Consider the following 23614-nt stretch of genomic DNA (forward strand, 5'->3'; position numbering starts at 1 on the left):
CAGTGTTCTATCAAAAAGCCATTACCATTAATTTCTCAGCTCTACTCATGTAAAAGAAAACACTGAAAGTGTAGGAGGGGGTGTTCACAAGATGAGATGTTACAGAGGAGTCTATATGCCACACCTACCAACCCACCTGGGAGTGAGTAAACTACTGTTTCTCTGGGAAATGAGATGTACAGAACCTGCCATCAGAGTGGCCTGAAGCTCTAGCCTTTACCAATATTCGTTTACAAATTATGATAACAGGAAAGACACAACAAATTTATGTATATAGTTTTAATAAAGGACATAGGAAGATAAAGAGGAGCAGCATTTTTCAGTATTTCTGCAGCAAGACACATGGTTTTAAGAATGCTCTATACAGTCACTGGGAGCAGACTGATGGCAAGTTGAGCTTAACTGTTGCAGTCCCCAGTGTCTTTCCTTCTCTGGCTCTCCAATACATTTCATCCATTATCAAGACCCAATTTCAGGCCTCCTGCTGTGTTCCTTTGCTCATTGAGACAGTGGGCTGAAAGCAATTATTCTTTGAATGCATCTTATTTTATTATTCTTTTAACAATCCCCTACCCAAAACCTATATCCTGATAGATTGAATTCACTGTGTTTTAACTCATTCTGTTGATGGATGTTAACTAGGCTGCTCCAAAGAATACACTTAATGGTCTTGAACACTGTGCAGGATACAGCCTTAGCCTTTTTGGGAAAGTAAACAAGTCAAGGGTTGCATGCTGGTAAGAGCCACCCACTCTTTACTATATTACATAATACCCACATGCAAAGGCTACAATATAATATGCTATATTACAGGTATGCTTAAAGAAATGCAAATGTAGCATACATTGTCAACTATTTCCTCCTGACTGGACAGAGTGCATGAATTTTATGCGAACATGGAACTTGGAATAGGGTCAGATAATCTTGTTAGATGTCCTCTGTGTCTCTGCATGTCTTTTGGCCCAACTGAGTCTCTCAGCTACTCTGACAGCAGATACTTTAGACCAGATAAATGAAATGTTCACTTCCTGTGATTTTTGGACTTTATTAAAAAGGAGAGAGCAGAGTCATCCCTGTAAAATATTTGCTCTAGTGACCTAACAGTCTGCCTTAAAAGAAGGGTGTGCATTCATGTCCATGTAAATGTACACACATGTAGATATGTGTGACGAACAGATGAAAGGGACAGACTATGAGTGATTATTACATTCCTGCCAATGCAGCCTGGTTAACTCTTAGGTTGTATATTGCAGTAAAGTATACACAGTCTTCTTAAAACATACCTGCCAGGACTGTGCTTCAATACCCATTAACATAAATGCCTACACTGCAATTTGGCACATCGTTTTCGCTGGAAAAGTGAACCCTGAGATCAGGCTGTCTGGGTGCCACAGGAGATCATGGCACTGGCTGATGCCACCTAATGCGAAATACATAAGTCCTACAGGGCCAGTGAGGGGAAGAGGCACATATTGTATTAAAAGAAAGAGCTGTCTTGATCACAAACTTCAAGATTTTGGAGACAGAGGGATTCTTTTGCAATGTGATTCTGTTCTCTTTGCTCTCGGTGTTCTAAGGTGGTCTATGGTAATTTCTGCACTAGACAGTCAAGTCTCTTGAACAGTGGGCTGTCCACAATATCTATGTGCTTTTGGATGGCACTTTATTTCCTTTATCTTTAATTGTTGGAAAATAATTTCCATTCTGCCTCTTTCCAAGGACATTGTTGGAACAAATGGAAGAAGATTAACAAAATGCTCTAAGCGCTGCAAGAAAATATTCTGCACTGAGAGTGTGGAAGGAAAGAATGGAGCACATTTGTTTGCTCAGAAATACTGTAATGGTAAAACTTTTCATTCCAGTCCTGCAAATAAAAATATGTAAGAGCACTAGGGAGTTACATAGCACCTTTCAACTGTGGGATATTAACAAGTAGCTCCATTTTCCAACTGTGGAAGAAGAGTACCAAAGATTGGGGGGTGAGATCCCACAGAAGTTGTTGGGCAGGGTTCCAAGGAAAAGAAGCAAACGAGTGAGGTCAGGGTGTGCTGATTATAAAACAAACCTGTCTTCTTGATCAATAACTAACCACTTAGGTGCCTATATACAGCAATTAGTACACAAAGAATCTATGTATAGGGATATAATCAAAGTCTATAAACTAATGGGATCAAGATATTAAAACAAGAATAGGGTTTCTTCTTTCTCCAAGCACCCAGAGAAACCCCTGGTGTATTTGGCCTTTTGGAGACAGCTTAAGTCTTAAGACACTGAACAAATCAGTTTGCATTAACCTGAGCTTCCACTACTCCCCTGTTGTTTACTAACCTTGTCCTTTGTGACACGATCTCCGTGTGGGCTGAATGCTAGCTGATACATTCTACAGAGAACTTCCCGATGCCTTCTTGACTTTGCATCATAGCCAGCAGCTTCTGGCCCTTAGCAGAGATGACAGGTGGAGTCAGGGAAGGTTGCTTTGATGCCGACTTGCTGGGAAGTGCTGTTTGCACCTTTTAGAGAAAGGTACTAGAAGGCAAGGCCTGTGGATCATAGAGCCATGTGGATGGCCAAATATGCTTCTAAGGGAAACCTAGACAAGAGAGGTGCTTCGGAAGGAGCATGGAAAGGGAAAGCTCTTCCCATGTAAAAGCATAAATGTTCACAATGAACCCAGCATGCTCTAGGTTGCTCCTTAATCTGTGAATCTTAGAAGCAGTCCCTAGGCCCTCGCCCTAATAGACGTATTCATGGCCTGTATTCTCTCAAATGAAATGCAGAGGACAATCTATTTATTTGATGCTAAATGTTTCACCTTGGCTAAAATGACCTAGGGGGTCCAAATGGACCCATTTGGTTGTTGCTTTAAATAACTGGATTGTTTCCCTTCTCAGTTGCACTGGCACCCCAACACAGATTTGTTTGTGCCAGGCAACTCTTTTTCACTCAGAGACATTTTAGAGAGAATAATTTAGTAAACCCAACTATCTCTTAAGGAGTTCAATTCCTTGATAACTGTGAGATGCCTGTAACTCCCACTGATCTCTGTTAAGAGTTGGGGCTTTTATTGTCAGCAGCTGTGCACTAGAGTGCTGGCTGAAAAATGAAAAACATCAATACTCTTAGGTACTATTATTATAAAGAAGCAGCATTAGTGTCCAACTCATTGATCCAGGCACTAGGACTGAAAGGAAGGCTGGTTATAAATAAGTGGGGAAATGGATGTAAACTCTCTTAATGGCTGAGCTGCCACCGAAGCTTAAAAAAGGAGGACTGCAACATCACTGTTCAGTTAACTCTGTACATTAACTCCTGTTGTGAAAACATAGACCTTTAGCTAATCCTCACACTAGTGTCATATCTGAAACTTTACCTTCTTCAACAGAATTATAATTATACCTGAAAATCACCCTTAAAATCTTTTTATAAAATGGATGGTCCATAACGTAGGCTTATAGTATTTCTACCATTATAAAAGTAATTTACAAAGGCTAAAATAAAGCTACATAGCAGAGAAATGACTAAAATAGATATTTTAACCATAGCCTGGCATTACAACTTTTTAAGAAAGTAATTCTCTTTTTTGTTTGTCTTTTTCAAGACAGAGTTTCCTTATGTAACCCAAGGTGGCCTGGAACTCACTGTGTAGAATGACCAGGCTGGTCTTGACCTGGCAGGAGTCTTCCTCCTCTGCTTCCCAAGTGCTGGGATGACAGGCACGCAGCATCATGCGTGCCCTTCAAATGCTAATTGTTATGCTTACTAAAATGGGAGTCTGATCTGCTCTTCCCTATTAGCTGTGGTGCTTTCAGAAACTTCTGGGACAGGGCGGGTTTTACATTGTTCAATTCTCAACAGGACCTTGGTCACAGTCTAATCTCATTAAATTTCAGCTACATGATATAGGGTTTGTTCAGAGTTCATCAAATATTTAAATTGCTATTTAGGTGAAAAGCATGATTAAATACAATCCTCAGTTTTTAAACCTTGATTTTTGACAGAATTCTGTAGCACATACACATGTTTATATATGCCCATGAACATAAGCCGCAAACACATGCTGACTCCCCTCAATACCAGAAAGACCCTGCAGAGAGACATGATTAATAGTCTTTCATGGGGGAATTAGACTCCATGGTAATCTTCTGAATTCCTTTTTACCCAACGAGATGAATATAAAGATATATATTTTATACTTAGGCTTTCATGGATTGGGGGAGGGTAAGAAAGAAAAACTGGCTTGAAGCAATTGTTTCCAAAATGAGTTCAGTCAGCAAAGTCAATTTGTGAAGTCCTGAAACATCTGCACAGCACGTATTTGATGGAACACCCAAACTGTGAAGCTTTCTATCCAACTTGATGACTTATTTTGAGGATTAGAGTGGTTCTCAACATTGAAGTCTGTAAGCCTCATGGGATATGGTGGTTCCTGGGGATAAAAAGCAGAAATTTACAGGTGAGTTGAACAACTATGAATAATTGCATAGTGGCACCCAGTTCATAATAATTTGTATCCATTAAAATCATTTTATGAAAATATGTTTTAAAAAGACAAAGATGGCCCAGAGGGTCAAGGCACTTGCTACCAAGCCTGATGACCTGAGTTCAATACCCTGAACCCACATGGTGGAAGGAGAAAAATGGTTACTGCAAGCTGTTTTCTGACACCCCTTTGCCATGGCATGCCAAAACCTCACCCCCAATCAAACAAACAAATAGTAATTAAACATTTAACAAAACAAAAATATATTTATATTAGTAATTTTGCTTCTGGATTCTGTCCTATGAAAATGATTCCAATTGGCTTCTTTTCCAGGACAGCATTCATAGCCTTATTCCTGGTAATGAAAAGATGGATAAAACCTTAAAAGTTAGATTCAGTCTATACCACCACACACACACATAAACACACAAATAACTTCATTCATACAGTATTTTACATAATCCTGTCAATTGGTCTTTAAAATGACATTTTAATCATTGTATAATATTCTTAACATTTTTAGTAAAAATTTATTAGAATGTTGGAATGGTTTGTTTCATCAAGCTCCTATTAGTATATACTTAGTTCTATTTTAAAAATTCTGATATTATAATAAATAGATAAATAATTGTATAGATTTCTGATTAATTTGTCTAAATATACTCCCCAAATGCAGTTAGTTATCAGATGAAATATTATGAATATATTAAGGCTTTTAGATATGTCACCAACTTGCCTTCACACAAATGAGTGATATATGAATTTAAACATATCAACAATGAATATGAATACATGTTTCAGTGTGTCTTTGCCAACACTAGGTAGTATAATTCATAAAACCTGGCAGATTTAGTAGACAAAAACTGGTAATTATAATTTGTTAATTTATACTTTACAGTGAAATTAAATAATTTTCTAATTTATTTATTAATTTTATTGATTGTATTGTTACATCTTTTATCCATTTTCTAACTTGTGTGTTTTCCTTTCCTTAATGATTTGCAAGAAATTATTAAATTAAGGATGTTAATTTCTGTATGCTGCATATTTTGCAAATCGTTTTCCCACATTTGTCCTTTCAATTTGAAGGAAATATGTAGAATCAGTGAGTCTTTGTGTAAAGATTATGGAAATATTTTCTTTTTTTATATACAAAACTGAAACAGAGTAAAAAGTTAGTGTTTGTTAATTCCGTTTTTGAGATTTTCCTTTTATTTTATGTGTGTGGGGTTTTGCCTGCAGGTATGTCTGCCTGTATACCGTGCATACACAGTGCAAATAGAGGCCAAATCTCCTGGAACTGGAGTGAGAGTTGGTTGTGAGCCACCATGTGGTTGCTGGGAACTGAGTCTGGGTTCTCTGGGAAAGTAGCCAGGAGCCGGGCAGTGGTGGTGCACGCCTTTAATTCCAGCACTTGGGAGGCAGAGGCAGGCGGATCTCTGTGAGTTTGAGGCCAGCCTGGTCTCCAAAGCGAGTTCCAGGAAAGGTGCAAAGCTACACAGAGAAACCCTGTCTTGAAAAAAACCAAAAAAAAAAAAAAAAAAAAAAAGTAGCCAGTGTTCTTAACCACTGAGCCACTTATTCAGCCCCAATGTTTGTTAATTCTAAGCTACAAACATGGATATTCATTTCATCCTTTAATTAAAACGTTCTTCAAAATAAAATAAAGGAAAATATATACAAAACTATAGTTTTGGACACGTATAATATTTTCAATTATTTTGTGGATAGATATTTAAGTTGATTTCAGATTGGAGATTTTACAAATATAATTGTAGTCACTATTCTATATACCTTAAAAAGTCTTCATAGCCCTTACTGTCCTGGAACTCAATATGGATACCTCTGTCTCCCGGGTGCTTGAATTAATGGTGTGTACCACTACACCCAGCTTCTTGACAAATTTTAAAATATTTCTCCCACTGTTCCCTCAAACGTTCTTATATTATTATCAAAACATGTCTTTGTTCTCATAAAACCAATTGCCCAATTTATTTGGATAGTGTTCCCTGGAAAAGTTATTGCTTAGAGGCAATTTTGCTTCCCTGAAGAAGTACAAGCAATACATTCTATGGTTTAATATTCCTTCAGGATGTTCATGAAAGGTCAGGGGGAATTACATGGTCATGTAAATTTGGGAAATATCTTACCACACTTAGGGAGATGCACAATATGCCTTAGCATATTAAAAATCTTAACATGTACTGCCATGAGGGCAAGGTCCTACGCCTTGAGTAGGAGATGACAAGAAAGGATATGATGGTCAAACAAATCCAAAGGGTGACTACAACTGCTGCCTCACTTAGTGAGTCACAAAACTCCTAGCACAAGGAAAGTCTCACACATTTCTATACTAAGTATGCTTATATCCCGCTATTCCTAAGTGTGTCCTTCAGTAACACTTTTTCACTAAACAATTAATATACCAAAATACTAGCATTTCAGACTACCTTTAGACACATGCTAAAATAAAGAAGAAGCATCCTAGATAACTGAAATGTAGATATTGCTGGATACTACAAGTTGCCTTACCAAAATACCAAACATTTCATCAAGGGTTTGAATAAGAAAACAGACTTAACCGTTCTCTATTTTAACCTTTAGTTATAATTGAAGCTGCATGGTCAAGGGTCCATCAGGCCTTTAAATGCAGCGTTCCAAGCGAAGCCTCGCAGCCCTGGGTTGCAATTTTAGGTGAGCCACTTGATAGCTGTGTGAGCTCAGTTAAGTGGTTTTCTCATAAGAAAATATGAATTGTGACAGTCACCTTGTAGAGTTGATGGAAGTACTTAGCAAACTAGCTGGCTCAGACAAGGTCTTGTATAGTACCTTTCCTTGTATCAGTACAGAGCAGAGTTGTGCAGGGAAAGGATTGAAGACAGGAGAACTCATAAACCGATTAAGAGGCTTCTGAGGAACTGCTAGCATTTTCATGGGAAAAGAAGTGATGTCCTACCAGTTCAGAGCTGTGAGTACCATGATTCTCTGTAACTAAGTCTCCTTTTAATACAGAATTGCACTGGTCTTATTTCCTTGTGTCACAAAGAGAAGGCTGTTCAGCTTTTCAACAGGCCAAAGAGAATCCACTGATAACAAGTTAGTAGCATTTAGGAGGGTGGGAGTACAGGGAGGCTGCTCTTTGTCTGTTGGTGGGTAAGAGTAGGTTATTAGCAGACATAATGGAGTCAGGCACAAAGAACTTATTTGTAATCTGTATTGTTTCAGAGACCCGGAATGCACCGCGACAAGGTTTATAATTCACAGTGTGAAAGTAAATAACCTGTACAGGATATTTGGCTGTTTTTGGATCCCCTGGGGTCTATTAGCACAAGTGAAGTACGTGTGAGTTTGCAGGGAATAAAGGCATCTTTTTCAGTACATTGCACCAAGAAATTATGCACAGAACTTCTGTGTGCGACGAGGGTGAAGACTTTAACACCTTGCTCACCAGAATGAGGACAAACTCCTTTTCTAGTTCTGCTCCCAAGACTGCTTCTTAGACCAGGGGGCACTAAATGTGCCCCCTTCAGAGTACTGACCTGTTGGAGATGCAGAAAACATGAAAACTGCTACGTTTCTGTCTCGACAGCCAGCGACGATGAGCCTTCTGGGTAATCTGTAAGATTGAGAAGTACAGGTGAATGCTATGTGCTCCATGTGTCCCTCAGAGGTTTGTGCTGCTTGGTCCCTGGTGTGGTAGCACTGAGTGGTGGAAATGTTCAGAAAGGGGGTCTAGCAGAAGGTACTTAGGTCACTGGGAGAACTAGCCTCAGAAGCAATACTGCAGCACTTATGAAACCCACGATAATTCTTATATGAGAAGATTGTTAGAAAACAAAGCTTCCCCCAGTGTTTGGCCCTTTCTGCAGCAGCCATCTTTCTGATGGTGCACCGAGTTGTGATGCAGGTGTGTGTATGGGAGGCTCTGCTGTGACACTGTCACCATATTGTTTCAACCCTCCAGCCACCAGAATTGGGAGGTTCCCAAACTACTTCATAAAGTACATAGCCTCTGATAACTTTTTTGTTTGTTTGTTTTGTTTTGTTTGTTTGTTTGTTTGTTTGTTTGTTTGTTTTTCGAGGCAGAGTTTCTCTGTGTAGCTTTGCGCCTTTCCTGGAACTCGCTTTGTAGACCAGGCTGGCCTCGAACTCACAGAGATCCACCTGCCTCTGCTTCCCAAGTGCTGGGATTAAAGGCTCCACCAAGCCCAGCTCAATAACTTTTCGTATTAACAGGAAATGGACCAAAGTGATAATCAAATGTCTTATATGGATGGATATTTGTTTAGTAACATTTTTGTTCAATCCCTGCAGGTGGACAACATCTACAGAGCTCCAAAGACTGGTTTTCTACACAGAAACCTTTCTAAGCTCAGGCATTCACATGCCAAGAGCTGCTTGGTCTGCTGCACTACTAAGAATATTTTATTTATCAGCATAATCTGACCCATAATACTGGCTAGTATTGGATTTAAATAGCTGTCTTTAATGAAGAGTTGTGGCTCTTGTTACTCGCAAAATTACATCTCACTGTTGTTCCATTGCACATAATTGAGAGCACTATTATAGTATTTTAGGTGTTGGTGTGTTTCTGAAAAGGAATGAGGGATCTAGAAAATAAGGGGTTTGGGGATTAATAAGAAACACCATTTACGGTACAAACATTTCATTTATGACCTCTAGCTTTTTAGAAGTGGAAAATACATTCTGAATCACCTTGCTTAATGTACAGGTAAACACTTCCTTCACACTCCCAGCATAACAATGTACCTGGCATTTTGAGATAAAAATGTTCATAGTGGTCATCCCTTACAGCATCTAGTAAATTTTCTTTTATGAAACCAGTTTGCCATTCAAAGTGCTCCCCAAAGTGAGGCCTCTGAAGACTGAGGCTAACTAGCCATGGTAGGCTACTTTTGTCACGGCAGGCTGGCAAACTCATGCTACGGAGTTAATCAGACTGACTTCAGAGCCATGGCAGTTTCCTCCAGCAATAGCAGAAAACAAAACAAAAGTGGTTCTAAAAATGTCTTTGGAATCACGACACTGTTGTGAATGCAAGGTTCTGTCTTCTCTAGAATCTCAATATTCTTTCATCTCTCTGTCTCTCTATGTCTCTCTCTGTCTCTGTCTCCCTCTCTCCCTCTCCCCCTCCCCTTTTCTCTCTGGAAGGTTTTGCTGTGAATTCGCAGCCCTCCTGCATCTGCATCCCACGTGCTGGTCTAACAGGTAAGGACCACCATGCTTAGCTAGCTTCAGGGGAGAGTTAAGTCAGAACTTAAATGGGACAGAGCAGCCCAGTCTTTAGCAAGGGCTGGAGAACAGCTCATTTGTAAAAACCAAGGGAAATATAGGTAGCAAGTCCTCAAACGTATGTCACAAACGTCCTGAGACAGCAATCGATAGCAGCAATAACAATTTTTAAGTGCAAAAACTGTGCTGATCTTGTTGCTCCTGAGAAGGGATGCTAACAAACTCTCAATGCTCACTATCAGCTCACTACAGCTGATAGCCGGCTGCCTTGATACATTTTAGGTGTGTTTGGAACATCTTTGAGAAGTTGATCTGTAGGATTTTGCTGAGTGGGTTTCTTTTCTTTTCTTTTTTTCCCCCAGAGTGACTCACAGTCAGATTTGGCCCAACACTCCCACCAAACAATTATTTGAATTAAAACTATGCTCTTGTGGGCACTGATTTTCAGTTTCCTTCATGGCATTCTTCCCAGTGTGAGATTAAGCTAAGACTGCATAGGTGAAGAATGAATTGAATAAAGGCAGAAACTTCAAAGAATTGTGTTCTGCATAATAGAAAACAAATAACAGGATTTAATAAGTCAATTCAATGCCTCCTATAATCTGTACCTACACTGCTTCCCCCCCCCCCCCTCCGCTTGCTGCTTATGCAGTAGTGATTTCCCTATTATCCAATCAAATGCATGCCAATTCAGTCTTACTGCTCAGCTTAGTTTTCTTATATTATCCAAGATCTCTCCCCGCTTTCCTTAAAATCCACCACGTGAACCCTTACTCTATGAAGCGACTTGGTTTTGTGTGTGTGTGTGTGTCTGTGTGTGTGTGTGTGTGTGTGTGTGTGTGTGTCTGTGTGTGTGTGTGTGTAGTTTTAGCCACTAGTTCTCAGAAATTAATAGAGTAGGGAAAGAGTACAATGTAGAGAATCCAGGGGCTTGAGTCATGATTGCTTCCTGACATATTACTCATGTCACATCATATTATCCATTTCCTCCAGCCTCAGTGTTTTCAATTGTAAAGTAGAGGTGGGCACTGACAGTATCATTGGGTAGTCTCTCCTGAGCTTTGTTTTCTGACATTCTAACCAGGGCCCTCTACTTTCTCTTTCACCATTTCCTTGTCCACACAGATGTATTTCAATGCACTTTATTTCCTCTCTCTAGTTTTATTCTTTTACTTGATCATCTCCTCTACCTTGCATTGCTTGAAATGCCATGTCTACACAAATAACTCCCACATATCTCTAGCCAGTGGACTATCCCTAGCTATATAAAGGGCTCTTAGCCTTGATCTTTTTTCTCCCTTTCTGTAGTTACTGCCTGCCATGAAGCTATTATGACACATGCCCAGCTTTCTGCTCCTTTTCCCATTTCTTATTTCAAAACTCCAATTCATTCTGTGTACCAGTGCTCCACTGAGCTTTCTAAAATGTTTCTTTCATTATATCAATACTAACTGATACCAAATCCTCTACCATGTTACCTCCATTATGACTCGTACCTGTTACCTATCTGTCATTTATTTCTTCCTAGTAGTCTTATAACATTTCTTGTGTTGTGCTTCTTCCCTCTATGTATCACTAGTACTACTTCCCCCTTTATCAATATAGTTACTTCAACTCTTCAGAAAAGGAAAATAACAAGCATAACAAGATGTTGTTTGGAGGCCAATAGTCAAAATACTAGGTAGAGATGGTAAGGAGAAAGCAAGTAAGTATAGAGAGAATATGCAGAGAAAGAAATTTGGCCCCCGAATAAGGAAGCTATGTTACTATTGTAAGTTTACCATGGCCTTTAGTACATAATAGCATTCTTGTAAAAAGGGAGCTAGAAACTATTTGGCAAAAGAAATTTCAGTTCTGTTATTCAGCTTAACTTTTGATCCCTCAGTATCAGGTGGGCTCAGAGCTGAAGAGAGCCTGGAGAGAATGGAATTGAAACTGAGGTCCAGAGAGAAGGGACTTTTCCAAAAGTCACACATTGAAACAAACAACTGGGAACTGTTTCCCATGCCAGAACTTTGCTCATGTTTCTTCATCCTTCTATTTCTGGCAAATGAGGCATAGGTAGTGTTTTTTCTAAATGAATCCTTAAAATGTATAAACTGGATGGAAAAAAGGGAGAGGTGTTGAGTGGTGCAGTAATTAAGAATGTGATTTGGAGACAGGATCTATTACTCTGCTGTGTGACATTGAGTTCATCTGAACCTGAGTTTCATTTTCATCTATAAAATGGGTTACTGAATATTTCCAACTCACAAAATTGACTATGATTATTAAATGTGAGAGAGACTATAAGTCACCTGACATGTAACAGGCAGATGGTAAGTCTCTGACTTCAGTGAATTCTTATCTAGTACCCAACTGCCAAAACTCTTTACTGTAACTGTAACTAGGTTGTTTTCTTCTTGCTGGTGTTAGATAGTTTGAATTCTCTATATATTATGAAGCTTTACCTGTTTAGATAACCCATAGAAAATCACTCCTATCTTTTAAAAAAATTCTTTATTAAGAAATTTTCTACTCACTACACATACTATGCACAGATCCCCTTCTTCCCTCCTCCCACCCCCTTATCTTTATTTATTATAGCACAAATTTCATTATTCTGCTTATTTAGTCAATAACATATAGTTCATAAAACAGTGTGTGTGTGTGTGTGTGTGTGTGTGTGTGTGTGTGTGTGTGTGAGAGAGAGAGAGAGAGAGAGAGAGAGACAGAGAGAGAGACAGAGAGAGAGAGAGAGAGATTGATTCATTGTGTAGCCCAGGACAGTCTTAAACTTGCAATCTTCCTGTCTCAGCCTACAGAGTATTGTGTTTATAAGCATTCTCCACCATGCTCAGAAAAGTATTGTATTGTAATATCTGTAATTTTAAGCAAATTTTTATAATGTCTTATCTTCCAAATAAATGGAAGGAATATTAGTTTCTTCTTCACTCTGCTTTTTTTCTGTAGTATTCCTCATCAGCTATACAGACATCCTACCCTAGAATCACAATGCCTCTTGCATGTAAGAATGAGAAACAAAATATCCTGCTGGAAAAGATCTACTTACCTAGCCATACCAAATATCTATATAATAAGGATATGAGTCATGTGAAGACTAATTTCGAAGGTGTTAGTATACATCAATGTGTCCAGAATTCCCATTTGACTCCACATATCAAATACTGACTGTTTGAAGAAAGTAGATTTTTTTTTAGGAAGATTGCATGGATTTTATGAGACTATATCCACCTTCTATGGTGATGTTTAAAGGTCTACAGGCATGACCAGATAGGTACAGTTAGACCTGAAGAGGTAAGTGGTGAAGTAATGTTTTCTTCAAGCAAGAGTCAATGGCTATCTCTGCCTGGAAGATGACTGAACAGAAATTCACCAGAGAGGCATCTTCCAAGTAACACAGCTCTTGATCAAAAGATCTCTTGTCTCTGAACTAGAGCTCTTGTATACAGAGTGCTTGGAGAGTTTGAGTTCTGATGAAGAGAAGGGCTCTCACCAGTCCTCTTAGAAAGTCCAGGCTTTAGAACAATTTCTGCTATAGGATGACGACATATTTTTTAGGAGTATCACTTCATCATCTTCTGAAGAAAACAGTTTCCTCACATAACTCTTCTGACCAAAAATTTTCAGTAGTTCCTGACCACTGATAGAATAAAGATTTTTGGTCTTTATGGGTTCGTCCAATTTGATGCCAATTTACCTGCTGACTTGATATAATAATCTACTCACTTGGTCAATAACACTCTGTATTGTGTTTTGGTGGGAAACTTCTCATGTATGTATCTTATCTCACTCCAATATTACAAGACCCTTCAGTACAAAGATGAGATAGTATTTAATGACATTACAAATCCAATGTTCCAACTTCAGGACACTTTCAACACATGCTAGTTTATTTTCTTTTGCTATTCTTTCCAACAGAGGACTTATCATCATAGTAGGAACTAAAAGATTAAAAACAAGTCAGTCAGAAACATGCTCTACTTTGAGCAGTACTAATGGATATCATATAAAGAAAGTTTGTACAAGCAAAGGACTGGGAAATTAGAAAGACTCAAGACCATTCAGGACTTGGTTGACTTATTCCTGAGAGCCTATATGTGAAACACTTCATATACTGGGGACAAAAATCCATTCTTTTTGAGATAACTGTTCAACAATTGGAAGGCAGGAGATAGATTGATCCAAGTATTGATCATTAACACCAGAAAGTTATAGTTGCAGATTCAAGCAAATTTTTGGTTTCATACTATAGGCTTTTTTCACTTAATAAAAATACCCTGAGTATATAACTTTAAGTAAAAGTTATCAAATGAAATTAAAGTTTCATTCCTAGTCTTGTTAGTTAGAGTTAAGAATCAGTTTTAAGGAAAATTTGGGTTTTTTACTGATGGATTCTTTGGAAATATTTTTTCTTATTACAGTTAGTGCATTGATTAGAGTGCAGAATTACCATGTTCCTTGGCCTGGAGCTCTCTATTGGATTCTCCAGCAGAATCATGGAAGACCTGTGCGACAAGTCCTTTTGAACTAGATTTATCTTCTTTACTAGGAAATAAAAAAAACTAGGCCTAATGGATACAAACCATGTAATTACAATTGGCAAATACTAACTCATTATCAAAGTCAAAATTGAGTTTAATACCTAATCTGGTTTTGAAGACTGAAATTTGAGGGTCTAGGCAAAGGCCAATTACTATTTGTTTAGATTTAGCATAGAAAATAGGAACTTGGAAGTTCTTATAAACCCTGGAACAACTTGAGGCTTATGCCTAGGCTCTGAAGAAGCCTCACAGGTTCAGCACTACTCAGGACTTAGGCGATTCACTTCCTAAGACCCTGGAAAATCCATACCTAGGATAGCAACTTTATGGAGGCAGGGTTAAGGAAGATGTTAGATGATCCATCACAATACACACTATGTAATTCATTTTAGGTTTTTCTGAGAGCAAGCACCCCAACATGGAAACTACAGGTCATGTGAAGTTGCTTATTTGCAACTTTGAAAGGAAACCTCTGTGGAAGATCTTCAGAGTAAATCTTCCTAACAAATAGGTTGAATTCTGATTTCTTTCAAAATATTTCTAAGAACATTTCTAGAGCAGCTAATACCATTAGTCAATCATGGATGCTAATCTAAGAGTTATTTCCAGGTGATTTTAGCCAGATGGTGAAGTAAGAGATCTTGGCCTTCTTTCCTCCCACAAAGAGCAAACATTTGGAATCCAGCCATTAATTAAAATAACGCTGTAAGAGCTCATGAATCCAATTAAAAGCTGTAGTCATACTGTTAAAGAAGCAACCCAAAGGAAGAAGGACAGTTTCATTTTGCCTGTATTCCCTCATACTCTAAAGTGCCCAAGCTCAACAGAGAGATAGAATAAACTTAACCAAGAAAGTAGAAGACACATACAAAACCCTATAAAAAATGACAATAGAAACTGAGGAGGACACAAATAAATGGAAATATATCTTGTGTTCATAATTTGGAAGAATCAACATGGTTAACATGTTCATGCTACCAAAATTAACTTATATATTTAACACAATCTAGATCAATATTACAATGGGTTTTTTGCATAAATAAAAAATTATAAAGAACTACAAAAGATCATAAAAGGCCAGAAAATCCTAATAAAGATAAACAAAATTGAAGGCATCATACTACTGCATCTTAAACTGTATTACAAACCAATGATAATAAAAAACAAAATAGAACTCACATAAAGGCAGACACATAGGACAATGGAACAAAAGAACAGTCCAGAAAGAATTCTAAGCATATACTATCAATTCTTTTAAACAGGGTGTCATAACTATATCTGGAATTATAAAACTACTACAAAAAAAATCACAGGGGAAATGTCTTTTTGTTTTGTTTTGTTTTGTTTTTCGAGACAGGGTTCCTCTGTGTAGCTTTGCGCCTTTCCTGGAACTAGCTTTGCAGACCAGGCTGGCCTCTAACTCACAGAGATCTGCCTGGCTCTGCCTCCCAAGTGCTGGAATTAAAGGCTTGTGCCACCACCGCCCAGCGGGAAATGTCTTAATAATTATTTTTAAATATGACACTAGAAACAAATAAACAATACATAAAAGGGAGTTTATCAAACCAAAAAGCCTGTTCACAGCAAAAGTAACAACAAAATGGAAAAGCAACCTATAGAACAGGAGAAAATAACTGTGAACCACAAATCTGACAAGTATTCAATAAGCAAACTGTATTAAGAAATTCAGACCAGTAACCAATGCCAACAAATATCTGAACTTAAAATGATTCAACTATATAAATAGACATTTTCCCCAAGATGACACAAGTATTTGAAAAAGTGCTAAAATCCTTAATGGTCATGAGCATGAAAATCAAAAGCACCATGCGAGGCCACCTCATATCTGTTAGGATGGCTGTTATAAAAAAAGTCATGCTCAATGGTCGAACTAGGGGAGGGACAGAGAGGGAGAGCAATGAAAGAGATACCTTGATAGAGGGAGCCATTATGAGGTAAGGGAGAACCCTGGTGCTAGGGAATCCACAAGATTAGATTATTAGCAATAAGGAGAGGGTGCCTGAACAGGTCTACCCTGGTAATCGGATTGGTGAATATCCTAGCTGTTATCATAGAGCCTTCCTCCAGTAACTGATGGAAGCAGATGCAGAGATCCACAGCCAAGCACCAGGCTAAGCTCCAGGAGTCCAGTTGAAGGGAGGGAAGTGGAATTACGTGAGCAAGGGGTGTCAAGATCATGATGGGGAAATCTATAAACACAACTGAACCAAGCTCAAAGGAACTCAAGAACTTTAGACCAACAGCTGTGGAACCTGCATGGAACTGGACTAGACCCTCTGCATACAGGAGACAGTTGTGTAGCTGGGTCTGTTTGCAGGGTCCCTGGCAGTGGGATCAGGATCTACCCCTGGTGCATGAGTCGGCTTTCTGGATCTCATTACCTATGGTTGGATAGCTTGCTCCACCTATGGTGGGATGCCTTGTACAGCCTTGGCGCAGTGGGGAAGGGCTGCCTCAACTGAATGTACCAGGCTGAGCTGTCGCCCTATGGGAGAACTTACCTTGTTGGAGGAGGGGATGAGGGGTGGAGGGGGGAGGGGAAACAGGAGGAAGGATGAGAGGGGAATCTGTGGTTGGTATCTAAAATGAATAAAAAAGTTTAAAAAAACAAAAGCACATAGAAAAAGTCAAACAACAGGGCTATGGTATACTTCAGTGGCAGAATGCTTGCCTAGCATGGCCATGACCCTATATTTACTCCCAGACCCACAAATATGTCAAAAATAAAGACTATTGGTGCGAATGTAGAGAAAAGGCTACCTCCATTCCTTGTTGCTTGGAATGCAAATTGTTACAACTGCTATAGAGGTTTCTTTAAAAATTCAAAATGGAACACACACACACACACACACACACACACACACACACACACACACTCCATATTATTATTCATCTTTAAGACAGAAATGACTTCTCCCATTTACAACAAAATGGATTAAAATGGATTCCATTAAGGCCGACACAGAAAAACAGTACTGGATGATCTTTCTGGCAGGGAGGAATTTGAAAAAGGAGTCACATATATGCCAACAGAATGGAACAGCAGTTGCCCGAGGAGCGGAAGGTGAGATGGCATGAAGAGGTATAGACCGAAGCACAGAGTGGCCAGTGTAGAGAGAAATGTGGAGACTGAAAGGGCAGCATGCACACTACTAGACCATGCAGCACAACGGTGTTTGGGGATGATGTATGCTACAATCACCACGCCACTGCATGCATGTGTGCAAAGCATTGTTTTGAATACCTCACATTTTTACAGTAAAAATGACAAAGTAACTTATTCTTTTGTGCTATAGTTTGAATCTTTAATGTCCCCTAAAGGGTCATGTGCTAAAAGTCTTAGCCCATAGGGTGGCACTATGGGGAGGTGCCAGAATCTTATAGAGCTGAGGCCCATTGGGAAGTTTTTAGGTTACTGGGTGGGGCATACCTTTGAGGGAGTATGTGGGTCCCAGTTCATTACTCTTTATTTTGCTTCAGGGCTATGAAGGGAGTGGTATTTCTCAATGACAGACTGCCATCATTATAGATGTCCTTGTTAGCAGTCTAAAGCAATAGAACCAAATGATCATAGAGTGGAGCCTTCCATATACCTGTTCTCTTTAAAAGTTGATTATCTCAGATATTTTCTTACAGTGACAGAAAACTATTGGACTTCACAGGTAGAAACAACTATAGCTCTGCTGCTGAAGTCTCTGCCAACATCTTCGTTAACTTCACTATCTACAGAATATTGATTGGAGCTATTTTCCCTGAATTTCCACAGATGCGGCACCTCCAACAAACATTCATGCTCAAAGTGCTCAGCTACTAATGTGAAAAGGCGAGTGTTGGAAAATGGCACAGGCTTTGTTACTTACTGAAACGAACAAAGAACAGAGAACATTTGGAAAGGCACCAGAGCCATAAAGAAAAAACATATTAAGAAATCAGTTCCATCAGAAACTACTAAGAGGTTAGACTTCCGTCCTTTGAGAAAGCCACGGAGTGTTTTCAATATCATTTTTACACTCAGGTTGGTGCTGCCTTACAGTGGTTTGCCCACTTTATCATTCATGACACAATAGGCAGCGCTGTAGACGCCATCCATCCAATTTGGAGGAAATGGTTCCATTTGGAACAGATTAGTATAAAGACTTTTATTGTCATCTCTAATTTTTTAATGTAAGCTAGGGGAAATTTTATAATGAGAAAAAGCAGTAATGTAACAGACATTTCTGGATCACTTCCTCAAAAAGCTAAAATGCAGCTCCAAGTCTCTCAACAATCTTTTTCAAAGATGCCTGTTTAATCTTTGCAGAAAACTACACAGATATGCATACTCATTTGTGCATCTTCTGTGTATTTGTGCATTAATTAAATACTTTATTTTAAAACCCCTCTCCAGAGAAACCTATTTAAATGCTTTGATTTCACCCATGTGTCTTTTGAACCTAGTACTTTCCTGTATGAATTAGGGTAGGGATTTCAAAGAAGATAAACTTTTCCTGGCTTTAACATCTTTCACTTACCAAGTTGCTGTTGCCGGATTTTATTATTTTATACATTTATACATTGAGTATTTTACATTATGCTATTAATAAATATATAATGTATAGCAAACACTATATTATTGGTTAGTAATTAATCCTGGCATAATTTGTAAAGGGAACTAAAATGTAATTTTAACTTACAGCACCTTTCTTGGAATGTAATTGTTAAAAGAACATGGACTCAAAGTTAGGTAGGAAAGGATAGGAGGGTAGATAGGGCCATTATGGAACTGGGGGTAAGTGTTCTTAAAATACACTGCATGAAATTATCAAAGAATTTTCTGGGTGGTCGTGATACATGCCTTTAATCCCAGCACTTGGGAGGTAGAGACAGGTGGATCTCTGAGTTCAAGCCTAGCCTGGTCTACAGAGTGAGTTCCAGGACCAGGACAGCCAGGGCTACACAGGGAAACCTTGTCTTGAAAAACTAAAATAAGAAAAAAAATCCAAGGAATTGATTAAAGCATTGTTAAAAAAAAAATACACAGTTTGTATATGACCACACACAGAAGACTGAGGATAACACACAGTTAACCGAACAAACAGTGCAGCTTGAAAACTTGTACTACAGAAAAGTACCATTATATAATAAAGTTCTTAGACATAAGAATGGGTTCAAATATCATTTATGTAAGTTGCCATAGTGGTCTTTAGAAAGTTAAAGAGGCTTGTGGTCTGTGGTGTATTTTCTGACTTTAGAATAAGTTGGATACTTCAGATAACAAGATGGCACTAAAACACAGCACCATGTCTCATATTTATTCTTCCAAAAGACAGACATACCATGATATTGCAAAAATCTCAGGATTTAGAATCAGAATAACTTCATTTGATTCCAAGCACCTTCTGATTCATGTTATGTGATATTGGATGAGTTAGTTAATATCTCCCATCCTCACTTTCATTAATTATAAAATATTAGTGTCTATACAACATGATTATTAAAGTCAAAGGATGAAAATATATAAAAAAGTATAACCGAATATTTTTGAAAAAGACCAGAATTAGAGGCTGCTTTAAAAAGGTAATGTCTCAGGTGGGGAGATGGTTTGGTGGGTAAAGACAGTGGTACAAACCAGGCGACCTGTGTACAACCCCTGGAACTCATGCCAAAGTGGAAAGAGAACCAAATTCATGGCAGTTTCTGATTTCTGTGCAAACACTATGGTTAGCACACCTACGTCCACATAATCAAGTAAAATGTGTTTTTAGGTGGATGCTGGAGATTGGAACTCAGGTTTTCATGCTTATGTGGAAAGCACTTTACCAACTGAGCCATCTACTTGATCCCCTCCAAAGTAATTTCCATGTGATATGGCACTATATATATCTTTTAAGTGTTCTGCTTGACAATATAAGGCTCACATATGAACTGTTTTTTATTATGGAATTATTTCAAGCAACTTTGAGATTAGGTATGTTTTTAATTTCTGTTGGAAAGAGTCAATACCAAAATAAGAATTCCCATCTTCTGAGATTGCTAAAAGTTAATGTCTGTTCAGAGGGACTAATGGCAGGAAGATGGCACATCAAAACATAGCCAGCTTCTCATAGTAAGCAGGGGAGTAGAAGAAGTGTGTGTGTGTGTGTGTGTGTGTGTGTGTGTGTGTGTGTGTGTGTGTGTGTGTGAGAAATTATTTGGCTGGGCAAGAATTACCTTCTTCAAGCACCCTCATCAGTATTGCTAGTAGTCTAATCATGGGGTCATCCTTATGGATTCCTGGGAATTTCCCTAGGACCAGGCTTTTCCCTAATATCCCCATAATATCTCCCTCTATCAAGATATCTCTTTCATTGCTCTCCTACTCCATCCCTTCCCCAGATCATCCATCCCATTCCCTCATATTCTCATCCCTCATCCCCTCCCCTCTATTGCCCACCCACCTCATCCCCGGTTTATCCATCAGGATCTCCTCTGTTTCCCCTTCCAAAGTGATCCATGCATCCCTCTTAGGATTCTCCTTGTTTCCTAGCTACTCTGGAGCTGTGGATTGTAGTCTGATTATCCTTTGATTTACATCATTTATGAGTGAGTACATACCATAGTTGTGTTTCTGAGTCTGGGTTACCTCACTCTGGATATTTTCTAGTTCCATCCATTTGCCTGCAAATTTCATGATGTCCTTGTTTTTTTTTTTTAACAGCTGAATAATACTCCATTGTGTATATGTACCACGTTTTTTTTTTTATCCATTCTTCAGTTGAGGAGGCCTACCCTGGTAATCGGATTGGTGAATATCCTAACTGTCATCATAGAGCCTTCATCCAGTAACTGTTGGGAGCAGATGCAGAGATCCACAACCAATCACCAGGCCAAGCTCTGGGTGTCCAGTTGAACAAAGGGAAAAGGGATTATAGGAGCAAGAGGGTGTGTGTGTGTGTGTGTGTGTGTGTGTGTGTGTGTGTGTGTGTGTGTAGCTCATGATGGGGAAATCTACAGAGACAACTGAACCAAGCTCATAGGAACTCACGAAATTTAGGTTGACAGCTGTGGAACCTGCATGGGACTGGACTAGACCCTTTGCAGGGAGACAGTTGTCAGTTGTGTAGCTTGGTCTGTTTGAGGGGCCCTGGCAATAGGATCAAGATCTATCCCTGGTGCATGAGCTGGCTTTCTGGATCCCATTACCTGTGGTTGGATAGCTTGCTCCACCCTGAGAAAGCGGAGAGGGGCTTGGTCCTACCTCAGTTGAATGCACCAGGATTAGCTGTTCCCACTATGGGAGAACTTGTTCTGTTGGGGGAGGGGCTGAGGGGTAGAACAGGTTAGGGAAGTGGGGGTCGGGGGAGCAGGAGGAGGGATGAGGGGGGAATCTGTGATTGGCATGTAATATGAATAAAAAAAATTAAAAAAGAATTATCTTCTTTTGTAATTATAAGCTTAGGGCTGATTTGACATTTTTCAACCCCAAACATGCTTTCTTTTAAGATAGTATTTTCAGGGAGAGAACCCAGGCCTGGATAATGTAACTGTGCGAACGTTTAGAATCTGGCCCTCACTTGAAAGATTCTCATGTCTTCATTCAGCTTTATTTACTCCAGGTTCACTTCATGGTGACTATTAAAATTCCCAACTTGAAAATTGCTGTCGGCTACTGCTCTATTTCAACGATTGTTAAAATCTACTCTCTGATGGCTGGTATCAATGACATTTGCAAAGATGGAAGACACAGCAGATAGAGACAAAGAATAGAAAAATGTATGACAAAAGAATATTATCTTTAGAACGTCCTAAAATGTCTCAAGATGACCCAGTGATCTGATGGAAGAAATTGGGAGGGCAAAGTTCTCTTTTGAAATTTTTCCTTTGCCCTTATTAGAGGCATGTACAAGTTTGCTCCTACACACCTTTCACTTTGTAGTGTATTTATACCATTCTAAAGTGTATATGATTTTAAAGAAAACCGAACCAAAATGAAGAAGTGTAGAGAAAGATGAACTGTTGCCCATTGATGGAAGTAAAACTTTGCAGTCAAGTAAAATACCATGAGTGATTATGTGGAAAGATTGTTTACTCATATCACAGTACTGTTCATTATGTCCCCTGATTTATCTGTAGAGTTGGAAGTCATGGTATATTGAAGCTGGTAAAGAACTCCTTAAGCTCCCATCTAATGCCTCTGTAAAGGTGAGTTCTTTTTGGATGTGTATGTATGTATTAAAGTGGGTATGCATGTATGCATTGTGAAAGTGCATGTGTGTGCAGGAGTGTATGCCTGTGTGTAGGGCAGAGACTGATGTTCAGTGTCCTTCTTGATCACTCTCTACCATATATATTGATGCAGGATCTCTCACGGAACCTGGACCTCAATGTTTCTGCTAATCTTTCTAGCCAGCTCACTCCAGATATTTCCTGTCTCTGCCTCCTGCACTGGGATTATAGGTGGGTCACAAACCAGCCCACCTGGCTTTTACTGGATCTGGGGATCTGAACTCCCAATTCTCATACTGTGTGACAAGTACTTTATCTGCTGAGCTTTCTCTTCAGATCCACTGCTTTGTCTTATTTGTCAACTTGATGGAATTTAGAACCACCTTCTTCTGGGTACATCTGGGAAGGTGTTTGCAGAGATGATGCGCTGAGGAGGGAAGACTTGCTCTCAAAATGGATGGCACCTTCTGAAGGGGCGGCCCAGCTGCAAAGATGTGCAGCAGTGTTACCCGACTACACTCTCTTCCTTCTGAGTGAGAACATCTATCACTGCTGCTTCCATCCTCCCTTGACATCAGCCTGCAGCTTCCTTGTCCCTCCCATGTGGACTCAACACCAGAGACTCTGCAGGGATCTTCAGGCTTCCAGCACCAGCCTGGGACTGCTGAGCTTTCAGCTTTGTGGACTGAGCAGCTACTGGGATCTCCCACATCTCCATCATATGGATGGCCATCATTGGACGGCCCAGGCCCTGTCATATAAGCCATTCTAGTAAATCCTCTTTATAATATGTAACATACACATATATTTTATTGGTTCTGTTCTTCTAGAGAACATTGCTTAACATAGCGACCTTAGCCACCCATATTGGTTAAGCAAATCTGGCCATACTTATCCTCCTCAACCCAGAGGGCACTCATGAAGTTGTCATTCTTATAAAAACCTCTTTGGATATTTTTTTCCTTGAGACAGGGTTTCTTTGTGTAACAGCCCTGACTATCCTGGAACTCTCTCTGTAGACTAGACTGGCCTTGACCTTACAGAGATCCACCTGCCTCTACTTCCTGAGTGGATTAAAGGCATGAGCCACCACTGCCTGCCTCTGCATGGTTTTATTAAGCTAGATCATGTA

General features: G+C 39.2%; 1 protein-coding gene across 1 annotated transcript in view; it reads right to left on the bottom strand.

Moving 5' to 3' along the window:
- Positions 1 to 262: 262 nt before the first annotated feature.
- The window catches only part of Zdhhc15 (zinc finger DHHC-type palmitoyltransferase 15), a 92331-nt gene continuing 68979 nt past the window's right edge, over positions 263 to 23614 (bottom strand). The window contains exons 11-12 of the mRNA XM_036175518.1: positions 8020 to 8096; positions 263 to 4426 (exon numbers count right to left, since the gene is read on the bottom strand). Coding sequence (XP_036031411.1) covers positions 8050 to 8096 — 47 coding nt within the window. The 3' untranslated portion in view covers positions 263 to 4426; positions 8020 to 8049. The remainder of the gene's footprint in view (positions 4427 to 8019; positions 8097 to 23614) is intronic.

Source organism: Onychomys torridus, chromosome X (genome assembly GCF_903995425.1).
Source record: "Onychomys torridus chromosome X, mOncTor1.1, whole genome shotgun sequence".
Classification (NCBI taxonomy): Eukaryota; Metazoa; Chordata; class Mammalia; order Rodentia; family Cricetidae; genus Onychomys; species Onychomys torridus.